Raw genomic sequence first — 27483 nt, forward strand, 5'->3', positions numbered from 1 at the left:
GGGGGGATACGACAGGAAATCTTAACTGGGATGTAATGGAGTAGGACCACTGGAAAGCTCGGGCGAAAGGGGGGGAGACACATTTCTATTTTATAATGTTACCGTGATAATGTTGTGATTTGATAGGTGTGCGGTATATATCCGTCGTTGGAGGAAAACGGAAATTAAGCTAACATTTCAGGTGAGTGGCTCCTTTTTTTCAAATCCAGGTGGAAAGTGTCGGTACCACAGCTCGCCTCCTGGCAACGGGCACACGCGGGTCCTCCTCCCGGGGACATCTCACTCCGGTATCCGTTCTTCTCTGCCTCTGTCCCCGAAGGCTGGCTAGCAAAACCCACGTCGTGTCTGGCCTGGCAGACAGCGAAGCGAGCACCCTTTCAACCGTAAACGCCGATATTTTTTTTCTTTCCCAGCGCAACAAAAGCGGATTATTCACGATGTTTTCGGCATGGTGTAAAACCCGCGGAGAAATATTGGTTTTTACCCCATTATACTGGAGGACCGCCCGTGCTTCGTGAAAATGAAAAAAGGATACAATGCAGCGTGCATGTTTTGCATTCTTCGGGAGTACCACACCGTTGGTATTGTATCTCCTTTATTAAAAAATGTGCTTGATATGATACATAAACGCGTAGCGAGATTATAGGCCTCGGCTGCTGATTGTGTCGGCCAGCCCTATCATATGCCGAGCGATTTAATTGTTACATTGTTAACGGAGCGAGCAGAACTTGAAAATGAACGTTTGCCTAAGGAGGGCCTGAATTGTTTTATTAACACACAAAGCCCGAAAATGAATCTCATTTCTCTCTCTGTGTGTATGCGTGAGTGTGTGTGTTTTTTTGTTGTTGTGTGCTTGTGACCGACGTCGTTGTTCTCGCTCTCTCAGCCGCCGTCCAGTGCCTCCCTCTTCGGGGAAGACTTTGTTTGCGCTGGCCGAGGCTCCATGAATGCAAGTGCTGAAGTCCTCCCTTCCCCCCCCAGCTCTCTGGCGAAACAGGAACAACTTCTTTTAGGAAAAAGAAAAAAAAAAGTTCCTGGAGTTTCAAGCGCCATGGAATTACTTTGTCCGCCAAGAGTTGTCCAGTGAGGCGCTGAGATTTAAGGGGGGGCGAGTCTAGTCTCTGTAGTTGTTGAGTTGCTTTACCTTTTTTTTTTATTTGCAGACTTTTAGCTTTGTAAATGTCTATTTTAGGACGACTTCCTCGAGTAGGCCCGTTTGTAAGAAACTTGTGTGGCATTGTGCTGTGTTACCTTGGCAGGACCAGAGAAGCTAAACATGGCAAAGAATGTGTTCAGTCTTTTTAGTTGAAGCTAGTCGTGTATAACTTGAATTGAGAGTGAAATAAAAATCCACAGGTCTTGTGGTGGAGAAATTTTGTGAAGTAAAAGACATCTGATACCTGGGACTTTTTTATGAATTCACTCCCCTAATAAGTAAAATCTTATCTTGTTGTCCTTTTGTGACTTTATTTAGCAAGGGCCCTGAATAATTTATTTTTACTTCATTCAACATTTTTGCAAAGACTGCTCAGATTTATAATAACTGAGTGTAAGGCCCACAGCGTTGCATTAGCTGGATGTTACGTGATGTTGTCTTTAATCATAATTTTTAAAGAGGAAAATCTCAGCCAGCTTTTGTGCTTGGTTTCAGTTTTTCCTTTTTTAGTCCTTTTAGCTGATTCTGCTACTGGGAGCGACTTATGAGTTAGTAGGTAGGGGTTCACATTCTCATCCAAGGACAGTTTCGAAGGCATACATGCCAGTTGCTGAGATTGAACTGCAGACCTTCCTGTTACAGGACTCTGATCTCTTCAATTGCTAGGCAACACTGCTGTCTGCCATGAATGTGCATCTGTTGCATCGTCTTGAGGCAGTTTCATATTTATCTTTTTTTTCTCTATGCTCACTATTTGCGCCTTATCTCCTTTTGCATTGGTGATTTTCCAAAAAAAAAAGAAAGTCACTTTCTAGTGCCCACAGTTAATAATTAGAGAATGGGGGACGTCCTCCAGGATGCAAAGAAACAAGGAAGCCCTTGACAGAGTATCATATGTTGTCTTGTAGTCCCTTATGAGCACATTGGTTGATAACTGAAGTGTGAAGGAGTATCTGGGTTTAAAAAGGCGATTATACGCTGTGACTGTAGCCCCTAATGACCCGAGCTTTACACTGGTTGTGTGTTGTGTGCTACATGTTTGTCTTGTCAACACGAGCGACTGAGTGCTTTTTCTTGCCTGTTTGCGTGTTTGTTTCACCCAGTAAGCAAAGTTCTCTCTCTCTTGTCCAGGTGTGAATGACTTGTGGCTGTAGGTAGAGTGTCGCAAGTGGGCCAGGTTCCTGCACAGCCTCCGTGGCTGACTGGGAGGAGTCGAGTGGAGAGCAGACATCAGTGCCCAGGGGACCTGAGGCCTGGTTCTCCATATGAGGCCCTGCTGAAAGGGCAGGGGGGCTTCTGAGGTAACCCAGCTCAACGCTTCCTCCTCTTTCTTTCTTCTTTTTGATTCCACACTTTATCACCCAGTTTGTTTCATGCACACGTCCAACGAACGCACACTTGCACGTAGATACAGTTAGGTCATTGTTATTTCTTTAATTGCTTTTTCTTCTTTGTAAATATGTAGAAACGCTAACCATGTAGCATAGTGTATGAACCAATAGGCTGTCTCCTTTGTTACTACAGTATTTGTTTTTGACGTTTTTTGACATGTCTGCGTGAAATTTATGCGCCTCCATAGCGCCCTTAAAATTCCCAAAGTTAACAGTCCTATTCCTGCTACATATGATGGAAAACTCTCAGAGACTTGTACGTTTCCCAAATCCTGATTCTTTTGTTGTTCTTTTTTAAAAACCACTCACTCTAGAGTGAACTTACTGAGTTTCTGCATTCTTGGGAGTGGTGAATGAGTGAACAAAGGAGTGATTTGCAAACAGAAATTGCTTAGCAGTCAAGTATTTGTTTTTTTAGATACTCCAAACATGAAGAATGGGACACCTATATTTTCCAGATTTCCTCACAAGCATTTCATACAGTTTCACAATTTGTTACAATATCAAGCGTGGCAGTGAACACTTGTTTCTTGCTCTCAAAGAGACACTGGTGCTATAAGTTGATAACTTAACACTGCTATGATGCTACGGTATCAAGTCAAGCACAGGCTCTTCCTGTAACATCGGTCACTATCTCTTTGACATTTATCTGTAGAGGTGTCTACGTTGATAGCTGCATTTTGATGAGAGAGGCCTTGAATTGTAGAGCTGTGACCCAGTACGACTGCTCTTGATGCTCAAGGAAATCGGCTTCAGGGAAAGGACTCTCAGAGCGGCGCTGCTGCTCTGGACTATCGGTGCAGCGATTGGTCTCGTTCTCTGATCTGCACATGCTGAGGACACAACACGGTCAGGGCGCTCTTCCTGAGAACGCAGTGCACACTGTTTATTTATCTGCTATCTAATCCGAAGCGTGTTAACCAAAAACCACAGTGAGGTGAAGGATGCAGGGAAATGGATATTGATGTAAAGCGGCAAAGGATTTATTTTCCCCTCTGTGTATTGGCCTCTCATGTTTCCGTGCATTTGTTTGCTTCATGGGTTTTCTAATTAAAACTCTCAAGGCTTGTGTTGTGTGTGACATGGAGGGATGCGTTGGAGGGGCGGTCTACCTCATCGTCTGTTCAGTGGGTGGCAGGGGGCTTCCCTCCCCACACATACAGTAGATTATTTTTCTTCTGTTGCTTGAAATGTTTATTTTTCACTCTGTAGGCTAATTTTGATCATTTTTGTAACAATTTGCGCATGAACTGACTAATTTTCCATTTACCTTGTATAGTGATTAAGACATCAATTCACAATTAATTAAGGAAATTAGTTTGTCCCCCGAACGACTCTCACAATAGTCAAGCGCCCAAAGTACAATAATTATTTAACAATCCCCAGGGAGCAGAAAAATACTACTTTGTTTTTAACGTGTTTAACCCCCCCCCCCACCCCCCCCACCCCCACCCTCCGATCTGCCGTCGTAGGTCTGTAAGACTTGTTTGGAAATACAAGTGATAATGGATTATTTCTGTTGTACAAAGTAGCCGTCATCCAATTATATCAGTATTGAGATCTTCAGCTGAATAAATAAACTTAAACTTTCCTGAATTACTGTATGTAAAATCGTGACATACATTTATTTACAAAAGTATGTCGGCTACAGTCTGTCTAATGTCTCTACAGAACATGAAAATCTATTGGTGTAAGACAAAAAAATTATAGGAAATATTAAAGTTGATAAGCTGTAAGAAATGAGACACTAGATGTGTGGCTATTGATTCATTGATACCTGCAAATATTGTACATTTTCCCCTCTAGCAGTCTTAATGGCCAGCTGTCATGTCGTCCTCGTCATTTAAAATCAGAAGTGAAATGAGTTGATGTGTTGGATCAGTATTGGTGCTGATGGTGACTGATGTGTGACTGATCCACATTTAATACTGACCACACTACAAGGTGATTTACACATATTTACACATGGCAAAAGAAAGTTAACACCACAATCAAATGAAATGGGAGATAATAATACACCAAAATATAAGACGTAGATAGATAATGGTTCAACAACAATTAGTGAATAAGGCTCTTTTGTTTAAGGAGCCCACCAGATATTAAAAATCAAAACAAGTGTTAAGTGCTTAAAATAGATGACCGGAGTCAACCATTACTGTTAACAATTGCCTATTACTCATGTTAAAGTAATTAATGCCAAAGAGATTTTCAGTAAGTATAGAACAATGGTTGTGTTCAGTTTATTGTTCGTTTGATCAATTTCTTTGTTGATTCTTATGACCATCGCTTAGAAACGTATTAAAGACAAAATAAAGATAGGAGGACATCATTAGAAAAATGAATCTCCCAGGACCAGCTCTGAGTAGTAAGTCTCTGCAGCCTATTGTGCCTTCCCAGACAGTTTGAGCTGTACACATGAATATGTTCTTCTAATAGCTGCATTTCATATCTTTTTAGTGTAGGAGGTCTTGGTCTCATATGTGTTGATCTGTGGTGGGATTGTTGCCCACACAGGATCCTCAGGGATGTGTCTGGCTGAGTCAGAATGTACCTATCAATCTGCTTTCATGTTTCTTGGCTGTGATTGACAGTTATGGCACAGACGGGCTGCTCCTCCTGCTCCGAGGGGAGGGGTCCTCGCAAACAGAGCTGCTCTCAGGTGGAACCTGGGGGCCGCCGTGACCTGCAGTCACCTCGACTATTTTTCGCTGAAAGCCTCCAGCCAGCCAGGCCGCAGTGCAGCCGAGCTAGCTGATATTAGTTAGCGTAGTTTAGTTAACACAGCACCATGACGCAATGATAACTCGCCGGCGTTTAAAGATAGTAACACACTCTTAAAGTTTTAAAGGTTTTCACAGGCGTAAACCAAAACTAAAGCACTGAGTGGTAGAGGCACTCAGGGATAATCCATATCTGTCCACCTCATTGTGGCTCGGAATTTAAACATTTATTTTTAATGTTTATTGATTTATTTTAACCACGTGATTTTTTTTTTTTTTTCCAGCGGGAAGAAAATGAGATTCCTGATATTCTCCACTTCAGTTTACCATATAACTTGGTGCATGTGACATAATTCAAAGAGCTTTGTTTTTTAATTTGAAATCAGCCTGCTAATTTTATGAGCCGGTGATAAGCATCAACCAACTGTGTCAAATTGTCATTATCAAGAGTTCTTTGACTCAAATGTCAGTGTAAATGAGAGGAAGCTTCTGGTATGTTAAAGCCTTTATGTTCTTCAGTTGAGCTTCTGATTAGTGATGGTGCGTATGTGTCAGTGCTTTGTAGAACGTCTTCTGTCATCTTTCACAGCCGTTTGTGAGAAAATTAGAAAAGCTTCACAGAGCTAAGTATTGTTTATTGGCGCTGAAATGATTCGTTGTCTGCTAATCAATTAGTCAGTCTTGATAAAGCGTTAATCACTTAAGTCAGTTTTGAGCAAAAATGCCATAACCTTCCCAGTTTAAGATAAAATGGACTCCCACAGGGGGAAATTTACATTACTACAGTAGCATCAAGATGTAGACGAGGATATGAATCAAGAGTATTGAAGAGGGGAAACAAAAGCTCATTGAAGATGTACTGCTTTTCTTTGTCTTCTGTGATGCTAAACTAAATATCTTCATGCTTTGTAATACAAGTCTAATGAAAGAGACATTTGAAGATGTCACCCTCCCTCAGGAAAGTGTAATAAGCTTCTCAACATATTTCTGGCAATCTACTGACCAAATGATTGATTACGGAAAAATAACAGCAGATGAATCAATAATGAAAATAATCATTAGCTGGTGGCTTGGCTTGTTTGTTCCTACACTACCTGCTCAATGTAATCTTTTATTCTTTTAATTAGAGGGCATTAAGATGAAATGTGAATGGAGGTGTGATTCACTCAGATATGGTTTCAGTTTCAGTTTGCACCCTTGTGAGCAGGTCTTTTGCATGACTGCATTAACGGCCCAGTGTCATTAAAAAACTGAACACTTTATTCCAGGATGGGCAGGCACTCCCATCGTTAGTCATACCATTATAAATAGACAAGCAAATTTTTATTTTCACATATTTGTAGTGCTTTGATAATGAATGAAACCACATACAAACGTCACCTGAATTGACTATTGTCCGTGTTATTGTCTGTGTTAATATTGACTTAAATTTAGATGCAAGCGACCGTTTGTTGACACTTGTGTAGGTTTATATAAAACTGTATGAGGCTGATGTGAAACTTTATTTCACACTCAGTCTCATGTAACACTGGTCTGAAAATAGGCAGGTTAGGTAGGTAAGGATTTGTTTAGGGGTTCTGAGTTTTATTGTGTTTTGTTGTGGATGGATGAAAAGAATAGATGTGTTGACAGACTAGTGTTAAAAAAAGAGCACACAAGCACATGTGTATATCGGAGAGGTTATTCAACAGGTTCCTTCCGTGCTGCTATTAGGTGCTAATGGATGTACAAGCATGTTACTTGCTGTCCTACTATAGTTTTGGTTTACAAACCACCCTAGTCCTATCAAGAGTAACATCATTAAAAAAAAGAAAATGTGACGTCCAAGACGGTGCCACACCTTGGATTTGAACTCAAGTTACCTCATCCTCTGTTGTTTTTCCCCTTCACTATGGTAATCTGAGCTGCTGCCTGTGCTCATAAACAAAATAGATCAATGCTTTTTTATTTGCACCTTGAGTCATTTGTCGTATCCATCTTGAACATAATGATAAAAACAACTATATACCTCAAATTCACAGTGTGAATTCATATGAGAGCAGCTACCTGGAGCTGTACAGCCATACTGAGGCCTGACAACAGGGTGTGTAACAACATTATCGCCTCCTCCTTCCTGAAAAGATAAGGTGTTAAGGTTAGGGAGGAAGTTCATCATGTCTCTAACATCAGGAATAATTGGCAGAACATAATTTTACATGGGGTTGCACGAGCAATACATTGTACGCTTTCAACATATCAGCCATGGGGGTAATGGTGGGGTTTGAGAAACCCAAAGAAGGCTCAGACAGAAATCCAAACAGCTCCAACTCATGGGAAGAGTAGATGCCATGAAGTAGCGCAGTTTTCAGAGCAGCTTGGACGTTATTAGAGCAGCTAAGTACTGCCGCATGTGGGTATTTCTATGTGCGATACTATGTGTGTATATTGCTCTCCGCCTGTATATTTAATTGGGCACGTCTTAGCCAGTGTGTTTAAAATTCCATGGAAATGACACACCAGTGCAAACTGGGGTAATTTAGGGACACAATCTGGCTCGTATTCTCTCCAGAGTGCTAATTTTGTTGTTTGATAGCAGAGAGGAGTCGGCACATGTATTGTATACTCTGTGAGTCTTCTGCTCTGAGTTAAATATATTTTTGTCAGTTGTTATGCCAGGTCAGTAGAGATGCCTGAGCTGTGTCACATGGTTTGACAGGTTGAGAAGCCAGTTGTTTCTGCTGCTTGATGATTTTAACGTACAAAAATATTCTTTCGGGAAGCACTCGCTCACCCCTGTCCTGCATAATGCTCTAACTGCGCTAAATTGAGGTTTTTGCACAGCGTGGGATGTGTTGACTGCCACTTGAAATGCGGTCATATGTGTTTCTGTGCTGTCTGTTATGAGATTCGGTGTCAAGACATGAATGTGACACGCGTTAGTTTTTTTTTTTTCTACTCGTGGCAAATGAGTGGTATATTGGCAAGACGGTGGCTTGCATAAAGAGCCTTTTGACCACGCCACTAACGCAAGTCTCCTTTACACTTTTACTCAGTGGTCTTCATGGCCTCTGAAGGGCCTGGCCGTTGGGATTTCCCACAATGCTTTTGGCCGCAGGGAGACGTCCTCCCAGCATGAGCAAGGGAGGAATGTGGCCCGAGTGTGGGAGCGACCGTCTGGATGGAAGGAGGGAGTCACGGACCAGAGAGCACGGTCAAGGGAAGGGAGGAAAGAAGGGGTCTGCAGAGAGGGCAGCCGAGTTTCTCTTAAGCAAATGGTGTTTCTGTTTGGTTTGTTATTTGATCCACAAATGAGAGAGACCCACTGTATGGAAAAAGCTTTGCGTATTTGCTCTCGGCGTACGCATTTACACTAGGAGTGTGTTTGTTAATATCACTGGAACTGCCGTTTATTACAGTGGACATAATTAACACAGCACGTCTGCCTTTTTAGCAGTTTTATTTTGCTTGGCCACAAAGAAGCACTGTTCCAGATGAGGTCTGTTCACAGATTCAATATTTTGGGCCTGTGGAGAACCTGCCTTAACCTACGTTCGTAAATTAATATAAAAAAACAAAAACAAAGCCCCGATCCAACAGGAATCTGAAACAATTTAGACGCAGACCAGAGGATAATTAGGACTGGATTTGAATTACGGTTCATTTGAACAGACCCAAATGGAGACCACCAACAGTTAATTGGTGGTGCAGCACGATGTGCCACCAATTAACAGGCAGCCGTAATCCAAAACAGTAGCAATATATAATTTGCTTGTGTGCTTCAGTTTTGTCGTGCATCAAAAACACATTTTGCTCTGCAGTGTGACACACACCCCATAATCACAGCTGATGGCAAATTCGCCAGAATCTATTCGTGTATCAGACGTTGTCCTGCACAGAACCTACTCGGATCAGGGGGATTATGTATAAATTGGACCCGTCCCAACTCGGGTCTACGGTCTGGTCTGTCTTATTAGTGTCTGAGTTGACCTGCTTCTTCCTCCTCCTCGTCTATCTAGGAGTGGCCACAGGTCATCTGTTTGTGGATGCAAAGTTGCACTGTTCAACAATAGAGAGCATGATTTTATGAGAAAGAAGAAATATTACTGCTTCAAGATGGCACACACTGAGCAGATGTTTGTCCTTGCTGCACTAGCAGAGGAGAATGAGACCTGTAACCTACTTGTTGTGTACTTCAAGTGGCTGAAGTGTGGGCAGTGTGAAGAGCCCAGTGTAACTAAGCCATCTGTCACAGCTGCATTATGCATACCTTAACTTGTGTTTAAAAAAAAAAAAAAAAATGAATTTAATCATGAACATCCAAATTACCGTAGGCCACACTCCAACTGTCTGTATTTAAGTGAATGTTTAGTTTCATATTTAACAGTCCAAGGTAAATGGTGTGAAATAATTGCACTGTATTTGGCACTATTGGCAGTGTATCAGGAGAGTGTGAAATGTCATGAAATACCATGAGATTTTAGGCCAAAAAAAATCTTAGCATTTGATACCGGATCTCCCCTAATTTGCACCCCATGCTCGTTGTGTCAGAGTAATAATGGCGATTTGTTACCAGTTAACCAGTCTCCTTTGTCTGCAGTGGAAAGGTATATGTGTGCGTGGTGTGTGCGTGGTGCGCGCGTGTGTAAACAAGACACACCCACTTAACCAGAGACGCAGAGACGGGGGGCAGATGGACGGAGATGGAAGCGCAGGGTGAAGTGTGTGAGACGGAGATCAGAGCAGGCTGGAGTGCTGAGTGCCAGTCCTGCTGCTGGAGCTGGCTGCCACACATGGCACCGTGCCCAGGCTACGCCAGCAGATGTGTCACTAGTGAGTCAGCTGCGTGTGTGTGTGTGTGTGTATGTGTGTGTGTCTGAGACAAGACACCCACCCATACTCTCTGTGAAGAGATCAACTTGTGTAATAACCCCCCACAATCCCCCCCCTCCCTCCCTGCCCCCCTTCCTCCTACGGGTATATCTGTATCACACCCCTTTTCCCATCCTCCTGTTTTCATTGCCTCTTCCATCATTGTGATGGACATGGCACGGCTTCTGTCACCACGATATGATATGACAAAATGTGACATTACACACATGTCGCCTCCCCAGGGATGGAGGGGCTTCGTCTGCAGACAAACGGGAAAGGGATTAATCGAGGACGGCGATTGTTGTTGGAAATGCTGGACGGAGAGACAGTGGAGGAGACGGGAGGGTCACAGTGTCAGTGAGAGGGAAAGACTAACTAACGCACATTACAGTGAACAGAAGAGAGGACCTGGGTGGAGAAGGATGGAGATATGTCGTTGCCATTGTACTTTGGGAGTAGTTCAGAGTTCGGAGAATGCGGAATGATTTAAATGTTCACTGTAAATATTTGTGCAGCTTGGTTTCAGCAGCTCAGTCATACTTGTATGAGTATCCTTCCCGGACACAGTAGATGTATTATGTCAAATGTTACGTCCGCACCGTCACAGCTCTATCTTTAGTGACACTCTGCATTCCTCGCATTCTGTGTGTGCCAAGCGAGTCTCGAGTGTTACACGCAGGGTGTGGCGTGTTGGGTTAGCGCTGGCAGGAAGTCACCTTTTGCAGGTGAGCGCGCAGATGTTTCCTCAGTCGCGGTGCTGTGGGACGTCGAACAGATTAATTTGATTGGACGGCGGTGGAGGTTTTGCTTCTAGACTTGAATGAGCTCTGTTTGCAGTTAGCCTTTGCTTCACTAGCAGTCAGGCAGGTATGTGAAGGAACAAGTTATATCAGGAAACCTGTTGTTCTCAAGGAAGTGCTGTGGTTTTGTACTTGATTCACTACAGCAGAATACATACTGGATCACATTTGCCTTTCAGTAATTAATTATCTGCTGAAATGTAGAGCTGCAAAGATTAGTTGATTAAGTAATTAATAAGCTAATCGACAGAAAATTGAACGGCTGTTTTAACAATTAACCATTACATTATGTAATTTTTTCCAAGTGAACCCTTTTCCAGCTTCTCTGATGTGAGGGTTTTCTGATTCTTTGTCATATGTGATAATAAAGATAATATTCATGGTGTTTTGAATGTTTCAAATTAAACATATGGCATGACTCCATCACCCCTCAATATTGTCTGACATTTGATAGACAACACTTAATCGATTTGAAGAGATAATTGGCAGATTAATTAATAATGACCTATTGGAAGTTTTCACTAATGGGTGAGGTTTAATAGTTGTTGGATATTTAAAACTAGCCCTTGTTAGTTAAGACTGAGGAACGTGGTGTATTAGTGATAATATGTTGGTGCTTTTTTAGGTAATTTTTACGCACCAGTCACGTTCGCGACTTTGTGTTGTGTGAGTACAACCGGTTACTAATGTTTTCTGACCTTAAGCTGAAGATGGTGCATAACTGATGCCACCCTGCTCTCTTAGTAAAGGGATTTTTATAAAACTCTGACACGCTGTCAGTCATTTTTACTCACTTTGTTTCCAGGGCTTTGATCCTCAGGCTCTCATCAAGCAAAATGTATAATTCATATCACAACAGTCAGAAGTAAACACACTGTTGTTTCCAGCTTTTGGTCCTATTAAACCTTCTTCCACGACACTGATGACAGAGTGAAAGCATTAACTTAGCTTTTTTTTTTTTAAGTATGGAATTTCATTGTGCCATTCACCCCATAATTACCACCTGTGGCTTCTTTTCAAGAAAAGTTACTTGGCTCGACTCGAGATACAAATCATTCCAGTCTTTTGAAAGCAATTTTTGAAATAGTTTTTGACTCTTGTAAGGCAACCCAGGATTTCAAATGTTAAAAATGACCTCTGTTTCAGCGCAGAATATGTGGAATAATTTGAGAGTAAAAGCGAAATTCAGACCTATCAGATTATAAAATCCTTTCACTGGGTTTCTCTTACAAAGGTCTGACTTACAATTTCATATGTGTTGATTTGATTTGAATGAATATTAGGTGCATATAAATTGGGCCCCTGTGTAAGGAGATGGAAAAGCTTTTTCTGTTTGAGAGAGCTGGCTGCAGCTTCTTCAGACTACACGCTTCCTTGCTGATGGCGCTGGGTTTCTTCTTTTTTTTTTTTCGTATATTCTTGCAGAAAACTGCAAGGAGGGGTGGAAATAATGCTTCTAATATTGCCCTAAACAAATAATGGGCTAAAGAAATTCTTGAGATGGAGGCCGAGCAGACGGAGAGCGGGTAGGGGAGCTAGAGAGCGAGAAAGTGAGAGCAATACTCCATTGTGACTGAACTGCAAAATGGGATTTGCATAAATAAGACTGAAACATCAGCAGGCCCTTTTACAGCCAACAGCACGGCTGAGATGAGGGGAGAGAGATGGTGTGTGTGTGTGTGTATATGCACTTGTGTGCCCCCCCTCAAAAAAACAACAAAAAAACCCACCTCCCTTCTTTTTAAAATAATGTCTTTGTAGCAGTGTTGTGTTAAAATTTTAATCAGGTGCACGAGGTTTTCTGGAAGGTTAAGGTTCCTTTTCTTGTTGATCCCACTCCTTACCAGTGGAGTATACCAGTACGTTACTATACTGGCATGAATCCTCCCATCTCCCCCTCAGAGGAATTTGGGTGACGTAGCTGGGAAGGGTCTACTGTCTACCCTGCACCCAGCCAGCGTACGATGACTGTTACATAAGCATGAAATGAAATGCTCCCTTTTAGTGCCACCCGCATCGGAAAAACCCAAATCTAATTGAATTGAACTATTTTCTGCCCTCTTTTCATGTGGAACCTCATATTTATATCACAGGCAAAAAGCTCAATTTCAGAGCCTCATTATACTGTTTTCCCATTAACTTGCATGCACTGCAGCTCCTCGTGTGCGCCGTGATAGACAGTTCAGCGTCTTTACTGGAGATAGAGGAAGAGAAATATCTGTGAATACCTCCGCCATGCTTTTGTTGTGTGTCTGTGTGTGTGACTGGCTGCAGCGTGCACGCTCGAAGGTGTGTATACGCCGGTGCGTTGCTTATGACAGTCATGTCAGCAAGGTACCCAATTAGTGTCTCATTAGCGTGTGATTGGAGAGAACAGGTGATTGGCAGGTCACGCAGTTAGTTTCAATGTGCGTGCACACAGCACACGTTTGTGTATGATTGGGGTTTAGGTTTAGATAACACCTCCTCGGGGAATACAAGCTAGTCGGCGCCAAAACGAGGTCGGAGGCTGGTTCTCTGACACAGAACAAAGAAAGTTCAGCAAGATGAACAGATTTTCTAAAGCTACTGCGTCTCCAGACAGTTGTTCGCTCATCTCGGTTAAGGTTCATCTTTACGTTTGTTGGACAAAAGAGCCTCTGCTCACTCCACACCTGTCAACAGCAGGCCAGAAAACTAACTTTTTAAATACACATAGACCCCCCCTCATGCTAAAGGGGTCACTGTGCTCCAGGCTTAGTGCTTTACTGATCTCTGAAAGGAGGAGGCTACACCTGAAGAATGTTTGTATCTTTCCAAAATGGACAATCATGCCCATGGTTGGGTGTGTAGAAGGTGTGTTTCTAACTAAAGTATGCACCCATCTCCTGATTTGAACAGTTGATAGGGTCTATGCCCTCTCTAATATGACAACTGACCTGGTTTCCCACCTTTGAGATCGGCCATTTGGACATCGTCAAACGTGGTCAGTAGCCTATGAGTTAACACTTTATTGGTCTTATTTGAACAAAAACAATCAAACTCTTAAGCACGTGCACACTCTGGTCGTTTGGGAGGGAGCTATACAGTAGGGCTGCCCCCAAATAGTCGACCAAGCACTGGTCGACCAAAAAATCATTAGCTGACCAAAATTTGCTTGCAGGAAAAAAACAAACGGTCTTGTCAAAATTAAGTCAAAATCAATATGACTTAAAGCAGATATCAGTGGAATGTTTTTGTTAATATAAGTCCTAAATAGTCCTATTTTCCGTCAGCAATCACTTACATGAAGTATTTCAGCCTAAACACGAGTCTCTCCGTCACTCTGCTCTGCTGTAACCCGAGGAGAAAATTTTCCTTGTGGGATACAAGTGTTATCCAATGAGGAGAGAGAACGGCATGAAGGGCTGTGTGTGCAGCCAAGGGATGCGCGTGAATGTGGTGACGTAGCACGAGGACCAATTGATGCCTGACAAGGGCGGGGGCTGCTAACTCATGGTGCGTTCAAAGAAACTCGTACTTTGTGTTTTTCCTTCCTGTGAAGTCATACCAGTTCGATCTGGTACGAGTTCACGGGTCGGAAGTTACGAGTGGCCGTTATAGGGAACTTTCACAGACAACAGGATGGTAAAAACACGAGCTACGGGTTACCTGGAACGCTACCAAGTCGTAGTTGTGACTTGAAGCTGTAACTTACGGTTTCAAAAGCCTGCCTTGAACGCAGCATTAGCCGAAACGGCCGTGAAGCTGATATCTGCTTTAACTGTATATGAAAGGCTATTGGGCTTTTAATTTGAACTTAGGGCCGCTGTCAGTTTTTTTTGTTGTGTTTTTTTTTTTTACACGGCACGGCAGGTCCATATTTATTTATTTTTTTTGGCAAAGGCGACTTTTTCTGATGTTACAGTTTGGAGACTCCGACGTGAAAGCACGTATCACTGCTGTTTTCAACGATTAGCCCCGTCCCGATCCCAAAGCACTCACCGGCGGTCAGTCTCACAGTAGTGTCATGGAACAATCCCATAGATCCATGAGCAGTCCCCGCTGCAGTCAGAGACTCGCACCGATTAGTCGACTAATCGCCATAAATAATCGGGGGCAGCCCTACTATACAGTTAGTTACAGTGATATTTTTGTTGCTATCTACATGAATATGTTCCTGATGTGTACATGCCACCTTCATCCTTACTCTTCTCAGATGTGTGTTGTCAGGAGTTTTGCCCACACTGTCCATTTTTATTCCCTCTGGCAGAAGCTTGAAGCCCTGCATGCTCTCATCCACAGTCTCCTGGTTGTGAGCTGCTCTCTGGCAGGTGTTTCCCCACTGTGACTTACACAAGCCAGCGCTTCACTTTGATGAGCAAATGATAGTCAGCAACAAAATAAGACTGCATCTCTGTGTTAAACGCTCTTTCATCTTGACCTCCCTCATACATTGTCTTCCTTCCCGTACTTCAGGGAAAACACAGACTCTTGAAACAACAGACAGGAGGGTAGCGGTCCTAACTGTTTTACTCTTAACGTCAGATCTATAGTTTGGGTATCTTCTTTGTGTTTCAGAATATACTCACGTATCATTGTGTGTTGCAGTTTCTCTGTCCAAAGTTACATATTGAAGCAAGTTGTATCACAAAATAAAACATGTCATTTCACTTAGAATCCAGTTTTTTTCCCTGGAGCAGCTCTGTTGTAATTGAATGTGCAGCCAAATCACTAGTTCAGCAATCAATAATCAGCACGCTGCAGCCACCACTGGTGACACAGAGTGTGTTTTTTATATCCAAAGGTTAGGCCAATCAGTGTAATGTGGATGCACGGGCTCCATGTGTGGAAGTCAGCTTCTGCTCGTGAGCAGTAGTGATCTGTGGCCCCCAGAGTTGTAAATCACTTCTCCCGTAGACCAGCGAGAGACATAACTGACACCCCCTCCACCCAAGCCCACCCCCCCCCCCCCCCCCCTGCAACCCTCCAAACTCTCCACCTCCCTCTCCCCAGGGGAACTCTGGAGCCAGTTACAATGTTGAGTGTTTTTGGAAGAGCTCCTAAATATTTTCAGGATGACAATGTAATCTGACTGACTGGGCCGCTCTCTCTCTCTCTCTCTCTCTCTCTCTCTCTCTCTCTCTCTCTCTCTCTCTCTCTCTCTCTCTCTCTCTCTCTCTCTCTCTCTCTCTCTTTCCCTCCCTCCCTCTCTCTCTCTCTCCCTCCCCCAAACACGATTCTCATGCAATTCTTGTGCTCACTTACCAAAAACACACAGCGGATGGTTGGTTTGGACCACAATACTACCTCCCCCCCTCTCTCTCTACCACCACACTTCTGTGTTTGCCACACTTACAAACTAATCCTGCTATTTGTGTAGTTAACATGATACCCAACGCACAATCTTTGTAGTTTCAAAGCCAATACCAACTTTGATATGTGAGAGGTTAAATACTCATTATTTTGCATAAACACGTAAAATAAACATTTTTGACAAGAATCGCATAAATCAAGACTTTTTAACAAAGAAAAATCAAGATATTTAGCAAAGTAAAAAATGTTCCAGCATGTAATGGTGGCACTGTTTCTAGCTGACCTCATATATAAATATTTTGCTGTAGATTCTTGTTACTCATTGGCAGACATATGCACGGATATCGCATGTCCGCAATAGGCTAATATTGGCGAGTTTATTGCTTCAGCTCCATCAGAGATTGAGTAGAAGTTTTCAAGGTGGCTGATGTACGTAGATTGTCAGTGTTGCCTTTCTGTGTACGCTTGAAACATAAAATGTGGTTCTTGCTGTTGGCTATTTCCTCACGCTACGCACGCACACCGATGAACAGTGTCGATGGAGATTATGCGACGAGAGAGTTTTGAGAAGTTTCCGTGAACATTTGAAAAAGTATCGGGTGTTTTTTTTCTCAGTAGATGATTTGACCAGTCGTAGCAGGAAAAGCAGGTGGTGCTATTAACATAAATAATGGCTGTCTTCTATTGAAGTGTCAAGTTTGTGTGTGCCACCTGTCAAGCCTACACTGGTAGATTGATACTAAAAACATTTTGGGTGGGTGTAGCTTTTAGTTTGCTCAGACCAGACCCAGTTCCTTTTTCAGAGTTGTTAACTGTCCCTTTTTCTCTCTTCTCTCTCTGCAGTGTGCCCAAGGGCCGTTGAAAGCCCCCTTGGGGGAGTTTCGTAAATCTACACTGAACAAGAGAAAACTCCTGGACTATTGTTATTGTTTTTACACACTTTCTCACACACACACACACACACATACACATACACACACACACACACGTACACACACGCACACACATCCACATCCACACAGACAAGGACATAGAGAGAATGTTGGAGGTCCAAGAGGAGAGGCCAGCGGCGGCAGGTACAGCAGCGACACATTTCACCAAGAAGGAGCGAGGGAAGAAAGAGCGAGAGGAGGCCAAGGACGGTCGGGGAAACCTCTCCAACATTGGGAATCCTGTTCCTGGCTCAAGGAACGTGCGCGCAAAAGCGCCGCTCACGCACACCGGCAGTCCCCACCAGCTCATCACTCCACCCTGTTCCGTAGTCCTAGGAGCTCCATCAATGCACTCCAATAGGTTAAAGAACTCCCCGTCCACCAACACACAGAGGTGAGGAGAAAACATGTTCCTGCATTATGGTGATTATGAGATAATGTGTGTGTGGTTATTTTAACAGCCTAATTGGTTGAACACTGATCTGAACGTTGGTTGAAATTGGATAATTAATCCAGACTGCCTATGAACAGCAGTGCACCATTTTTAACAGTACGCCAAGCAGAAGTTAAATTTCACCTGCGTTATGTTAAACGTATTGTTCCCATAGTACCTCACAGCGTCATCACCTGTGTTAGTGAGACTGAATCAAGTTTTTTTTTTTTTCATCCTTTACAACTCTTGTGTACTTACTACCAGCTGATGACTGAGCCACTTAATTGCACCGTTTCACATCAATAGAATATCAACAGACTTTATCGGGAGAAACAAGCTTCTGTCCAAGTATGAAACAAAGCCTGTTTCAAATAATTAAGTAACGATGAAAAATGAATAAACAGTATCTGCCAGTGTTTATTATCAGTTGGGAAGAGAGAAATATAAACACTCAAGGCTTTGTTCAAAAACAGAATGAAGTGAAACAGGTCTCGCTCGGATATCAAAAACACTGAGGCTACTTTAAAAAAAAGAAGCTTTTCTGAGTTCAGCCTAGTACAGATGCCAATTTAAGCCATATTGTGACTGATGCGATTGGTTACGGAGTCATCAGTGCATCCGTCTTTCTAGTGTTTGGTATGTTGTGAAAACTCTCATATCTTAGTAGTTGCAAGGTGCATAATGTGCTGAATTTTGAAATTTGAAAGAGCTGATCAGGAGCAAGTTTACAGAACACTCCAACCACGGCCCTTATACAGCATTTTTTTTTTTTAGTCATATTAATCCTGTGGGAGATTTTTTCATCTATTTAAATACAGTGAGAAGAAACCATTAATAATGCCAGTGGTTTGGTTGGTAGCAGAAGTATCTTACTTAACATGCATGTTTTTTAATGTAGGAGGGCAGCCATGGAAAGTTGTTACCGTGTGTGTGTGTGTACATCCTCTGTGATCAGTAGTAAAACTGAATCTTGGCAGTGTCATCAAACGGACACGAACCTCAGCGCGTTACTTTCTCACAAGACTGTTTTAGGAAGCAAGAGTTGGTTGGGTGTAATGCAGATCTAAGATCAGCGTCTCTGCTCCGTTATTTTACCTGAAAGGTCTTGATGTGCGATCCAGAGCTGTTCCAGGGTCAGGGAGTACACTGTGCTTGGAAGTTTTCCCTGCTGACTCATGGTTCTGGAGCCTCGGGAAACGGCGGTCTGGACTGCCAAAATTCAGGCTTTGCCTTCTTTCTCTACTAACCATGTTTCTGTGTGTACGTACATACAGTGTGCTAAGTTGTGGCTATGCTTTTTGGATGTGTTGGCATTTATTCCATGCTATTCCATTCTGTGTGTGTGTGTGTGTGTGTGTGTGTGTGTGTGTGTTAGGGAGGGAGAGAGAGAGAGAGACACAGAGAAAGAGATTAGGGTGTGGTAAGGGAGTTCTCTGCCAGTTGGATGTGTCCTGCTTGTCTGAACTGAGCTGCTCTCATAACTAGTAAGCAGCAGTGATTTGTTGATGGTCCGTGTCTCTGCAGCCTGTTCCTTCAGGTTTAACTGTGTGCGTTGAATTCCCAGTGCTGGTAACTGGAGCCTGTGTTCACAGACATTGATGCCAACTGTTAGATGTCATAATGATATAGTGATTAGTGGCTGCATAGAAAAAAAGAGGGCAAAAAGAACAATAATTTTCCGTCTGGCCTTCCCTCTACCACTTCTCCTGCTTACCACATTGGGTAACAAGGGTACAAGTTATAGTGGGGAGCTGGGGGATATCAGACTTCATGGATAGCCAGCTGCCTGAGTAAGTGCCCCCCCCCCCCCCCCCCCCCCCCTTCTAGTCTGGCTTGTGCCCAATTCCAGAGCATGACTACTGGGTAACCTAACTTCAAGCCCCAGGCTTTTTGCTTGATATGCCCCATTTCCTCCTTGTTGTGTGTGTTTCATTAGTGGAAACAAGGTCACAAATATGAAGGAAGACAAGACATAACATTTTGGAAGCGTGGCAGAGTAACTAAGGGAGTTTTTAGTGGAGGAAGTTATTAAAATTTCATTTGTAAAATATCAGCCGTTTAGCCCTGTTTTAATGAAATTGTTCTCCTAATGCACAATGTGAATATATTAGACACGTCAGTAATTGTCTTCTCTGTCCTTTGTCTGTCAGCCCTAAACCTAAGACGGAGGCCATGGTACGATCACCTCCTGTCATGTCCCCCTCCACTGCCGCCCAGATGGACTCTAAAATGCCCAATCAGGGGAAACCAGGGAGCACTGGCAGCCAATCACAGCCCTCACCCTGTGATCCCAAGACGCTGGGCACTAAAGGGGCTCAGAATGTGGCAGGGGGCATGGGGCTGAAGAATGGCCAGGGTCTGACCTCTGGTCCGAGCTCCAAGGTTAAAGTCAAAAGGGAGAGAAGCACCTCAGTGGAGTCATTCGAACAGCCAGAGAGCGGCACACCCACCAGTGAAGAAAAAGGTAAGAACCATTCCAGCCAAGGACTAATTATTGCCACATTGTCTGATTCCAGTTGGTAGCTGGAGTTGGAAGCTGTCCCTGTCAAGTGCGAATTTTGACATTGTGAATTTAAATTTCTTAATTAATTTAAAAATAATTCAAATGAAAGGTGAAAAGTGGCTGATCATGGTGTGTTAGTTTCTGTATAATGTTTATAATAATAGTAGTTTATAGTAATAGTATTTTGAATGAAATGCTTTGCCCTGTATGGAAAGAATAGCTACAGTACTTAAGCAATGCCATGTCTGTAGTGCTTATGTTGCACTTGTTCCTGCTTCTTAGTGGTTACACACCTACAACTTCCTGTAGAGACAGCTCTTGCCCTGATTATTGGAGGAAAAGCTCAGATAGTTCCTGGTGGTTGGTTGGTTCGAGTTGTGTTCCCTTTATGGTGTACCACTTTTTTTTTTAAAAATGGGCTGGATGTATAGTCTTGTATTTTTGTATACAGCACAAGTTGTTAGAGAAGGCAACAGTTGTCCATGTTGCAGTATATACTTTGTAGTCCCTTACTGTCACTCAGACCAAGCTCAGTGAGTGCTCTGTGTGTGTCTGTACAGACAGTAGCAGGGTGAAGAGGATGTGTGTGGCAGAGAGGAGGCAGCCGTATAGTGGAGCTGACTGGTGCTCTGGGGGAGAAAGTGACGAAGATGACAAAGGATTCTTCAGTAAGTGTGTTAACGTGTGCATCCAAGCATGTGTAGCGGTCGCTCCACTGATCAACTTGACTTATGACAGCTCCTCAGTAAAAACTCCATTGCCCATAACCCTCTGCTGGTCCTAAAGCCATGCTCTTTCCTGTTGTCTTTCCTGCAGACTGTAACTCCAGCGATGTGAAGCCCCAGGACTCGGTCACACATTCTACCTCCAATGCTGGACTCAGTCGCTCCTCTACACCCTCCCACAATACACTGGGAGGCCAGGGATCCACAACAGAACCTGCGAGTGGTCAGAAACCAGGCTCAAAACTTGTTTATGTCTTCACCACGGAGATGGCCAACAAGTAAGGACGCTGAGAGTTACCATTTGTATATTTTGAGGCTCTGGTGGAGCTGTGCCATGCTTCGATATCCACATCTTGAATGATTCATTTTTACAGTTTGTTTATTGCCACAAGTTTTAAATACTAATGTGTTCAGACAGACTAATTAATACATCATCTTGGTGTGTAGATTCTTTTTTATACCTAAGCAAAACATACACCCACAGAGAAACCCTTTGTGGAGTTGCAAGTCAAACTTAAATGGAATTACTAACAATGTCAATCGCCTGAAGTGTAACTCTGCGCCCCTGTCATCAGTGGTTGTAGTTGTCTTTGATGTTTGTTGTGGATGTTTGTGCGTATGCCACTAAGATAGTTGCCTCCCATCATGTCTCTTCCTTGCCCCGACTTTCCCAGTTATAGCCTAAATCCATTTTGCATGTCTGCCAAAGCATGTGTGTTTCTCAGCGGGAGCACACACTTGGCTTAGATTAACACTTTCCTTTGGGAATAAGAGTTCAAAGATGATGCTCAGGGAAGGTGTGTCTGTATTTGTGTGTGTGTGCGCGCGCACAATAGTTTGCCATGTCTATTGACCTTGGGATTACCTTCATGGTCCCATTTACTACTCATTCATCTGTCCCACTGTACTCACTCACTCACTCACTCACTCACTCACTCACTCACTCACTCACTCACTCACTCACTCACTCACTCACTCACTCACTCACTCACTCACTCACTCACCCACCCACCCACACTTGCACTTGTTGTGTCTGATGACTGATATCTGACTGTCTGTCTTCTTGTCCTCAGGGCAGCTGATGCAGTTCTAACTGGCCATACAGAAAATATCATTGCCTTCCACATGAAAAACATCTCCAACAGCAAGGACAAAGCTCACCTCCTCCTGGTAAAGAAACACTCAAGCTTTTTTGTATTGCACACATAAGCATACCTCGTCATCACACGAGCGTCACAAATTAATCTTATTTCTGTTCCTCTCTTTTAAAGAACAATGCAGCAAGCGCCCTCCGAAATGACTCCAAGCCTCCCCAGCAGCCCCCATCCCATGCCCAAGATCAGAGCCACCAGCCTGGATCCAAGCCGTCCTTACCTGGCATGGCAGAGCCAGCCCCACCCCAGCCTTCAAACCAAGGGAGCCAGTCGGGTGTTCTTCCACAGGAAGGGTCATCCGCTGCCGGCATGGAATCCAAAAATCTTCCTGGCAGTAGTCCCAGTAATACTACAGCTGCAGTTGACCAACCCCCTGTCACCCAACCTGAGGCAGGCCTCAACCCTCCAACAGCAGGTGAAGGAGGGCAGGGTGGAGGATCTGGTGGAGCGGGTCTGACACCTCAGCAGCAGCAACAACAGCAGCAGCTGGCCCAGGAGCTGCTGAACATGGAGGCCAACACAGAGGGTCTGTCCCAGGAACAGTTAGAGCATCGGCAGCGCTCCCTGCAGACCTTGCGAGATATCCAACGCATGCTTTTCCCTGATGACCGTGATGCCCCACCAGCCGGTCCCCAACAGCCCCATGGGGGACCTCACGACGGAGGCCCTGACGGCGCACCTCGGAGGTCTGAGCAGGGCCCCCTACAGGCTATGATGGCACAGTCACAGAGCCTTGGACCACCAGGTGGGCCAGGAGGGCCTCGTCCACAGGGTCCACCGTTTGGCCCACCCCATGGTCCCAGGGACATGCCTCCATTTCCTCAAGACGAAATGGGTCCTCATATGGGGGGTCCAGGAGGCTGTGGAGACGGAGATCAGATGACCCCAGAACAGGTGGCTTGGTTGAAGTTACAACAGGAGTTTTATGAGGAGAAGAGGAAGAAACAAGAAATGCAACACCGGCCACTTCCCCCAGACATGATGATGCACCCACACGGCCCACGCGGTATGATGCGAGGACCCCCACCTCCTTACCAGATGGGCCCAGGAGAGATGTGGGGTGGGCCAGGTGGTCCACCAGATCACTATCAGGAACGCATGGCCATGGGCCCCGGCCCTGGCCCCAGAGGTATGCCACCACACATGCAGAGGATGCCTGGTTTCTCTGGAATGATGAACCCTGAAATGGAGGGACCCCCGAGGCCTGGAATGGGCTGGCCCGACGACATGCCCCCACGGATGGGAGATGCACGAGGCTTCCCTGGAGGACCCGGGGGAATGTTTGCTGGTCCAGGGGGTCGTGGTGAACGTTTCCCAAATCCTCAGTCAGTTCAAGAAGCAATGTTCCACCAAGGCATGGCTGGAGAGAAGGGCCTCCCTCCTGGGATGATGATGGACATGCAAAGGATGATGGGGCATCAGAGAGGTGGAATGGAACCTGGTAACGGCATGGGTATGTTTCCCAGAATGCCTGGCGATGGTCCTATGAGTCCATCATCTAGGCTCCAGGGAATGGGGGGCAGGGAAATGGGGCCCGAGTTTGGCATGGGTCCTGGTCCAGGGCCGGGACCTCATATGCACCCTTCCAAAATACGAGATCCTTCCATGAATATGAGTCCAGATGAGATGATGAGAATGAGAGGACCGGGAGGACCTCCAATGGAGAGCATGGGTCCACAAGGCCGGCCCATGCAGGGTCCTGTCTTCCCTGAGCAGACACAGCCAGGAGACTTTCCTATGGGGGCTGGGAGACCTTTCCCTGGGGGTCCTGGAGGAATGAGGGGTCCTCATGCTGACCAGGCCTTTGGTCCAGAGCACAGATCTACACCAACAGGGGGTAATGGCCGTATTAATCACCTCCCCCCTGGTGGTGGCCCTTCACAAGGTCAGAGGGGCCGCAAACCAGCAGATCTGAATGTCCAAGGAGGAGGGGGGAACTCTCCCAGTGTCAACCCACTGAAGTCCCCACCTCTGAGGCAAGTGCAGTCCCCAATGATGGGCTCTCCCTCGGGAAACCTTAAATCCCCTCAGACACCGTCCCAGCTGGCTGGCATGCTCACTGGTCCCACGGGCCCCAATGCCCCAACAGCTCCTCCAACTTCAGCACCAATGAAGTCCCCTCACTCCATGATGGGATCAGCAGGTGCCTCTCCTGTTCATATGAGGTCTCCTTCTCTTCCCAACCCTTCTCCTGGATGGGCGCCCTCACCAAAACCACCCATGCAGAGTCCTGGAGTACCACCTCAGGGTGGCAAGCCTCCCCTCAGTATCACCTCACCAAACATGATGGGGAATATGGAGCAAGGTACAACAAGCTTTCTTCTCTCCCCTCTTCTCTTTCCATCAGCACTCTCAGGTTTTTTGTTTTTTTCTTTTTTTTTCTCTTTTTTGTATTTTGATTTTTTTTTTTCAATGGGTTGATGTTTCATTTTCAGTTGTCAGTGAAAAATATGATATTCATCTTGATTATTGTTAATATTAGTTATAAAATACTGGACTAAATCTATCTGACTATCAATGCTTTTGAAAACAGTTCAAGAATACAAAACAGAAAATTAAATGGATGGAGGCCATTGATCATGTGCATCACTTGAGACTTAACACATCTGTATGAGGGGTGGGGTTGAGTGGGTTATGGTCCAGTGGCTCCCTCTTGTGGCCATAGGACCATAATCCAATGCAATGGGTATCACTATTGTTAAGAAGCAATTAGACTATTCACTTTGTGGCAAATTGTTTATAACCTCAGATAAGTTTTATCATCTCCTTGTAACATCATATCTTTCTTGTGGTGTTGTCTTCTAGGTGGTAATGGTCCTCCCTCAGCCCCTCCATCAGGGGCTCCATCTGGCTCCATGTCCCTCCCAGGCAACGTCCCGTCTGGCAGTCCGTATACCATACCCCCTGAGCCAACACTATCCCAGAACCCTCTCTCCATCATGATGTCACGCATGTCCAAGTTTGCGATGCCCAGCTCTACTCCACTCTACCATGATGCCATAAAGACCGTTGCCAGCTCCGATGACGACTCGCCTCCAGCTCGCTCCCCTAACCTGCCTTCAGTGAATAATAATGGTGAGATATCTGAAATGTATTTTTGTTGATGTTTAACTTGTGGTTTCAATTCCATCAAAGTTGGTCCATATTTATATTAACCATCCTTTGTTCATACAGGTATGGCAATGAACCACCAAGGCAATCCACGTATGATGGGACCAGGAAACGCAGGACCCATGCCTGCCCTCAGCCCTCTGGGTATGAATCCAATGGGATCCCAGCCCCTCTCCCATGGCATGCCTCCACAGATGCCCTCTCCTAACGCTCCTAACATGGGCCCAGGCATGATGTCTCATGGCATGATGATACCACCAAATCCCCAAGATCCTGGTATGGCAAACCCTCAAATGATGGCCCAGGGACGCATGGGTTACCCCCACCGAAGCCAGGGATACCCCCTCACCCAGTCCCCCTCCCAGCAAGGCCCCTTCTCCCCACACAACGGTCCTGGCCCTCAAGGTTTCCCTGGCCATCCCATGGGCTTCCAGGGAGAAGGTGGACCTATGGGAGGACGGATGGGGAACATGCCTCACGGGGGAGGGGGTGATGGGGGTATGTGCAAGCCCAATACTCCTGGAGGGCCAGAGTTCAACAACATGCAAGGTGGATTCAGCGATGCAGACCTTCATGAGGTGATGCGGCCGGGAGCGTCCGGCATTCCTGAGTTTGACCTGTCCAGGATAATCCCATCAGAGAAACCCAGCCAGACTCTGTCTTATTTCCCCCGAGGTGGAGGAGACAACCCTGGGGGGAAACCACCACACCCCTCTGGCTTCCCCATGCAGGGCATGATGGGTGATGGCCCACCAAGGATGGGAATGCCCATGCAGGGGATGGGGGGAATGCCAGGGGGGCCTGGCGGGGGAATGGGCCCCCAAGACATGCCGATGGGCAACCCTGGCCACAACTCGATGCGGCCACCAGGATTCATGGGCCAAGGCATGATGGGCCCCCAGCATCGGATGATGTCCCCTGGGGGTCCGGGAGGGATGATGCAGGGGAGACAAATGGCCCACCCAGGCCCTGGTGGATCACCTAACATGATGATGTCACTGCAGGGCATGGGTGGCCCCCCGCAGCAGACAATGATGATGGGGGGTCAGATGAGGCCACGTGACATGGACATGGGATTCAGTCCGGGCCCTGGAATGTTCTAATCCAACAGAAACCTTGTATCTAGAATGTTCTTGGACAAAATGCAAGGATGGAGTAAAGATCATGGCATTTAGAGAGTGTTCAGAAAACTCTGATGGACTCAAAGAAAGGAAGTATAATACGAAACAGTCATGTCCTGTGGGAACTATTCCAATGGAGACTCGGACAGGCCCAGATTGGAGTACTTTTGCCACAAGAACATTTAATTTTGACTCATGAACTTCAGAATGTATGGGATTGTTGTGCATCAATTTCGCAAAACTGTTCTTGTGTTTTTTGATTATCTGACTATAAAGATGACTTTGTTGTCAAAGAGGAATCAACCTAACTAAAAGTCAGCGTGGAGATGCTACAGTATATGTCTACTTTTTTCAAATTTAAAAAACAAATTTGTCACGAAAGTGGTATGGAACAAGAGAAAGGAATAAGAAGAATTTGTGCTTTGTGAAGACTTTAGTGGAACTCCATCTTGTCTCTCGCTCCATTGTTTTGACTGTTTCTGTACAGTATATACGTGTGAGAGTGCGTATGCGTGCTTGACAGACTATGTTTGTGTGGTATGTATGTATGTGTCTGTATGTATAGGCATTCTATCAGTGACCTCTCAACTCCTCTTACCCAACTTTCATTGGGGGAGGAATGCCCCCTAAAAATACTGTACTGTTTACCATTGGTGGGCTATTCGAATTTTAGTCTATTTTAATTTCCTTTGTAACTCCAGTGTATAACAAACCAAACTATGACCTCATTAAGATAATAGTATTATTAAAAAAGCACAAACATGGACCGTCTGCAGAAAGCGTCTTCTTTCTCTATTTTTACCATTGAGAGCAACACATTAAGTGTGAGGATCCTGGCAGCTTTGCAGCACAGTGGTAATCTCTAGTCCATTTCAACCCGTGGATGACGTTCGATTTCGTGCTCCAAAACTTTCAGGACTCAACTTTTTCGCCAGCGTGAATAATACTGCTAATACCCAGATGTGCTATGTGTGTTCTTCTTGTTCCTGTTGTGTTCCTGTTTTGTTTTGACTCTCTTGTTGACTCTGGGTAATAATCATTCCCACAGCAATAAAACCCCCAATGGTCAGCAGAATGGGACAGGAGTGGCCGAGCGCCACGGCAGGTATTATAGAACTAGAGTTAGGTAGATCTGGTAAAAAATTTAGTAAGGCAGGTGTGGTGTCCAGAGCGAGACACAAAGAAATGTAAACACGTACTGCTTACCATCCAGTTGACTTCCTCTTTTCTCTATTGTATAAGCTTGTCATGTGTTTCTCCATTGGCTTTGGTGCAGAATAGCCTACCAGGGCTGTGGTGATGGACTACAAATAAA

General features: G+C 44.8%; 1 protein-coding gene across 5 annotated transcripts; it reads left to right on the forward strand.

Moving 5' to 3' along the window:
• Positions 1 to 25: 25 nt before the first annotated feature.
• On the forward strand, positions 26 to 27449 carry bcl9 (BCL9 transcription coactivator). 5 transcript variants are annotated; one of them, XM_083996747.1, is made up of 10 exons: positions 26 to 181; positions 2288 to 2457; positions 17033 to 17515; positions 19705 to 20018; positions 20618 to 20725; positions 20874 to 21060; positions 21856 to 21952; positions 22054 to 24241; positions 24742 to 25011; positions 25111 to 27447. In XM_083996747.1, the coding sequence occupies exons 3-10, from the start codon at positions 17229 to 17231 to the stop codon at positions 26148 to 26150; spliced, it is 4491 nt and encodes a 1496-aa protein (XP_083852873.1). In that variant the 5' UTR covers positions 26 to 181; positions 2288 to 2457; positions 17033 to 17228; the 3' UTR covers positions 26151 to 27447. The 5 variants fall into 5 exon arrangements, with proteins under 5 accessions (XP_083852873.1, XP_083852876.1, XP_083852874.1 ...); XM_083996748.1 differs by lacking the exon at positions 26 to 181 and adding an exon at positions 299 to 581; XM_083996749.1 differs by lacking the exon at positions 26 to 181 and adding an exon at positions 329 to 383.
• Positions 27450 to 27483: the final 34 nt, after the last annotated feature.

The sequence above is a fragment of the Trachurus trachurus genome, assembly GCF_905171665.1.
Source record: "Trachurus trachurus genome assembly, chromosome: 21".
Taxonomy (NCBI): Eukaryota; Metazoa; Chordata; class Actinopteri; order Carangiformes; family Carangidae; genus Trachurus; species Trachurus trachurus.

What these genes read in the sequence shown, in the direction of transcription:
- bcl9 (XM_083996747.1), top strand. Translation starts at nt 17,229, where the DNA reads ATGTTGGAGGTCCAAGAGGAGAGGCCAGCGGCGGCAGGTACAGCAGCG. An exon ending in AGATGACAAAGGATTCTTCA is followed by an intron (nt 20,726 to 20,873) that starts GTAAGTGTGTTA and finishes TCTTTCCTGCAG; the next exon opens with ACTGTAACTCCAGCGATGTG. An exon ending in ACCACGGAGATGGCCAACAA is followed by an intron (nt 21,061 to 21,855) that starts GTAAGGACGCTG and finishes TCTTGTCCTCAG; the next exon opens with GGCAGCTGATGCAGTTCTAA.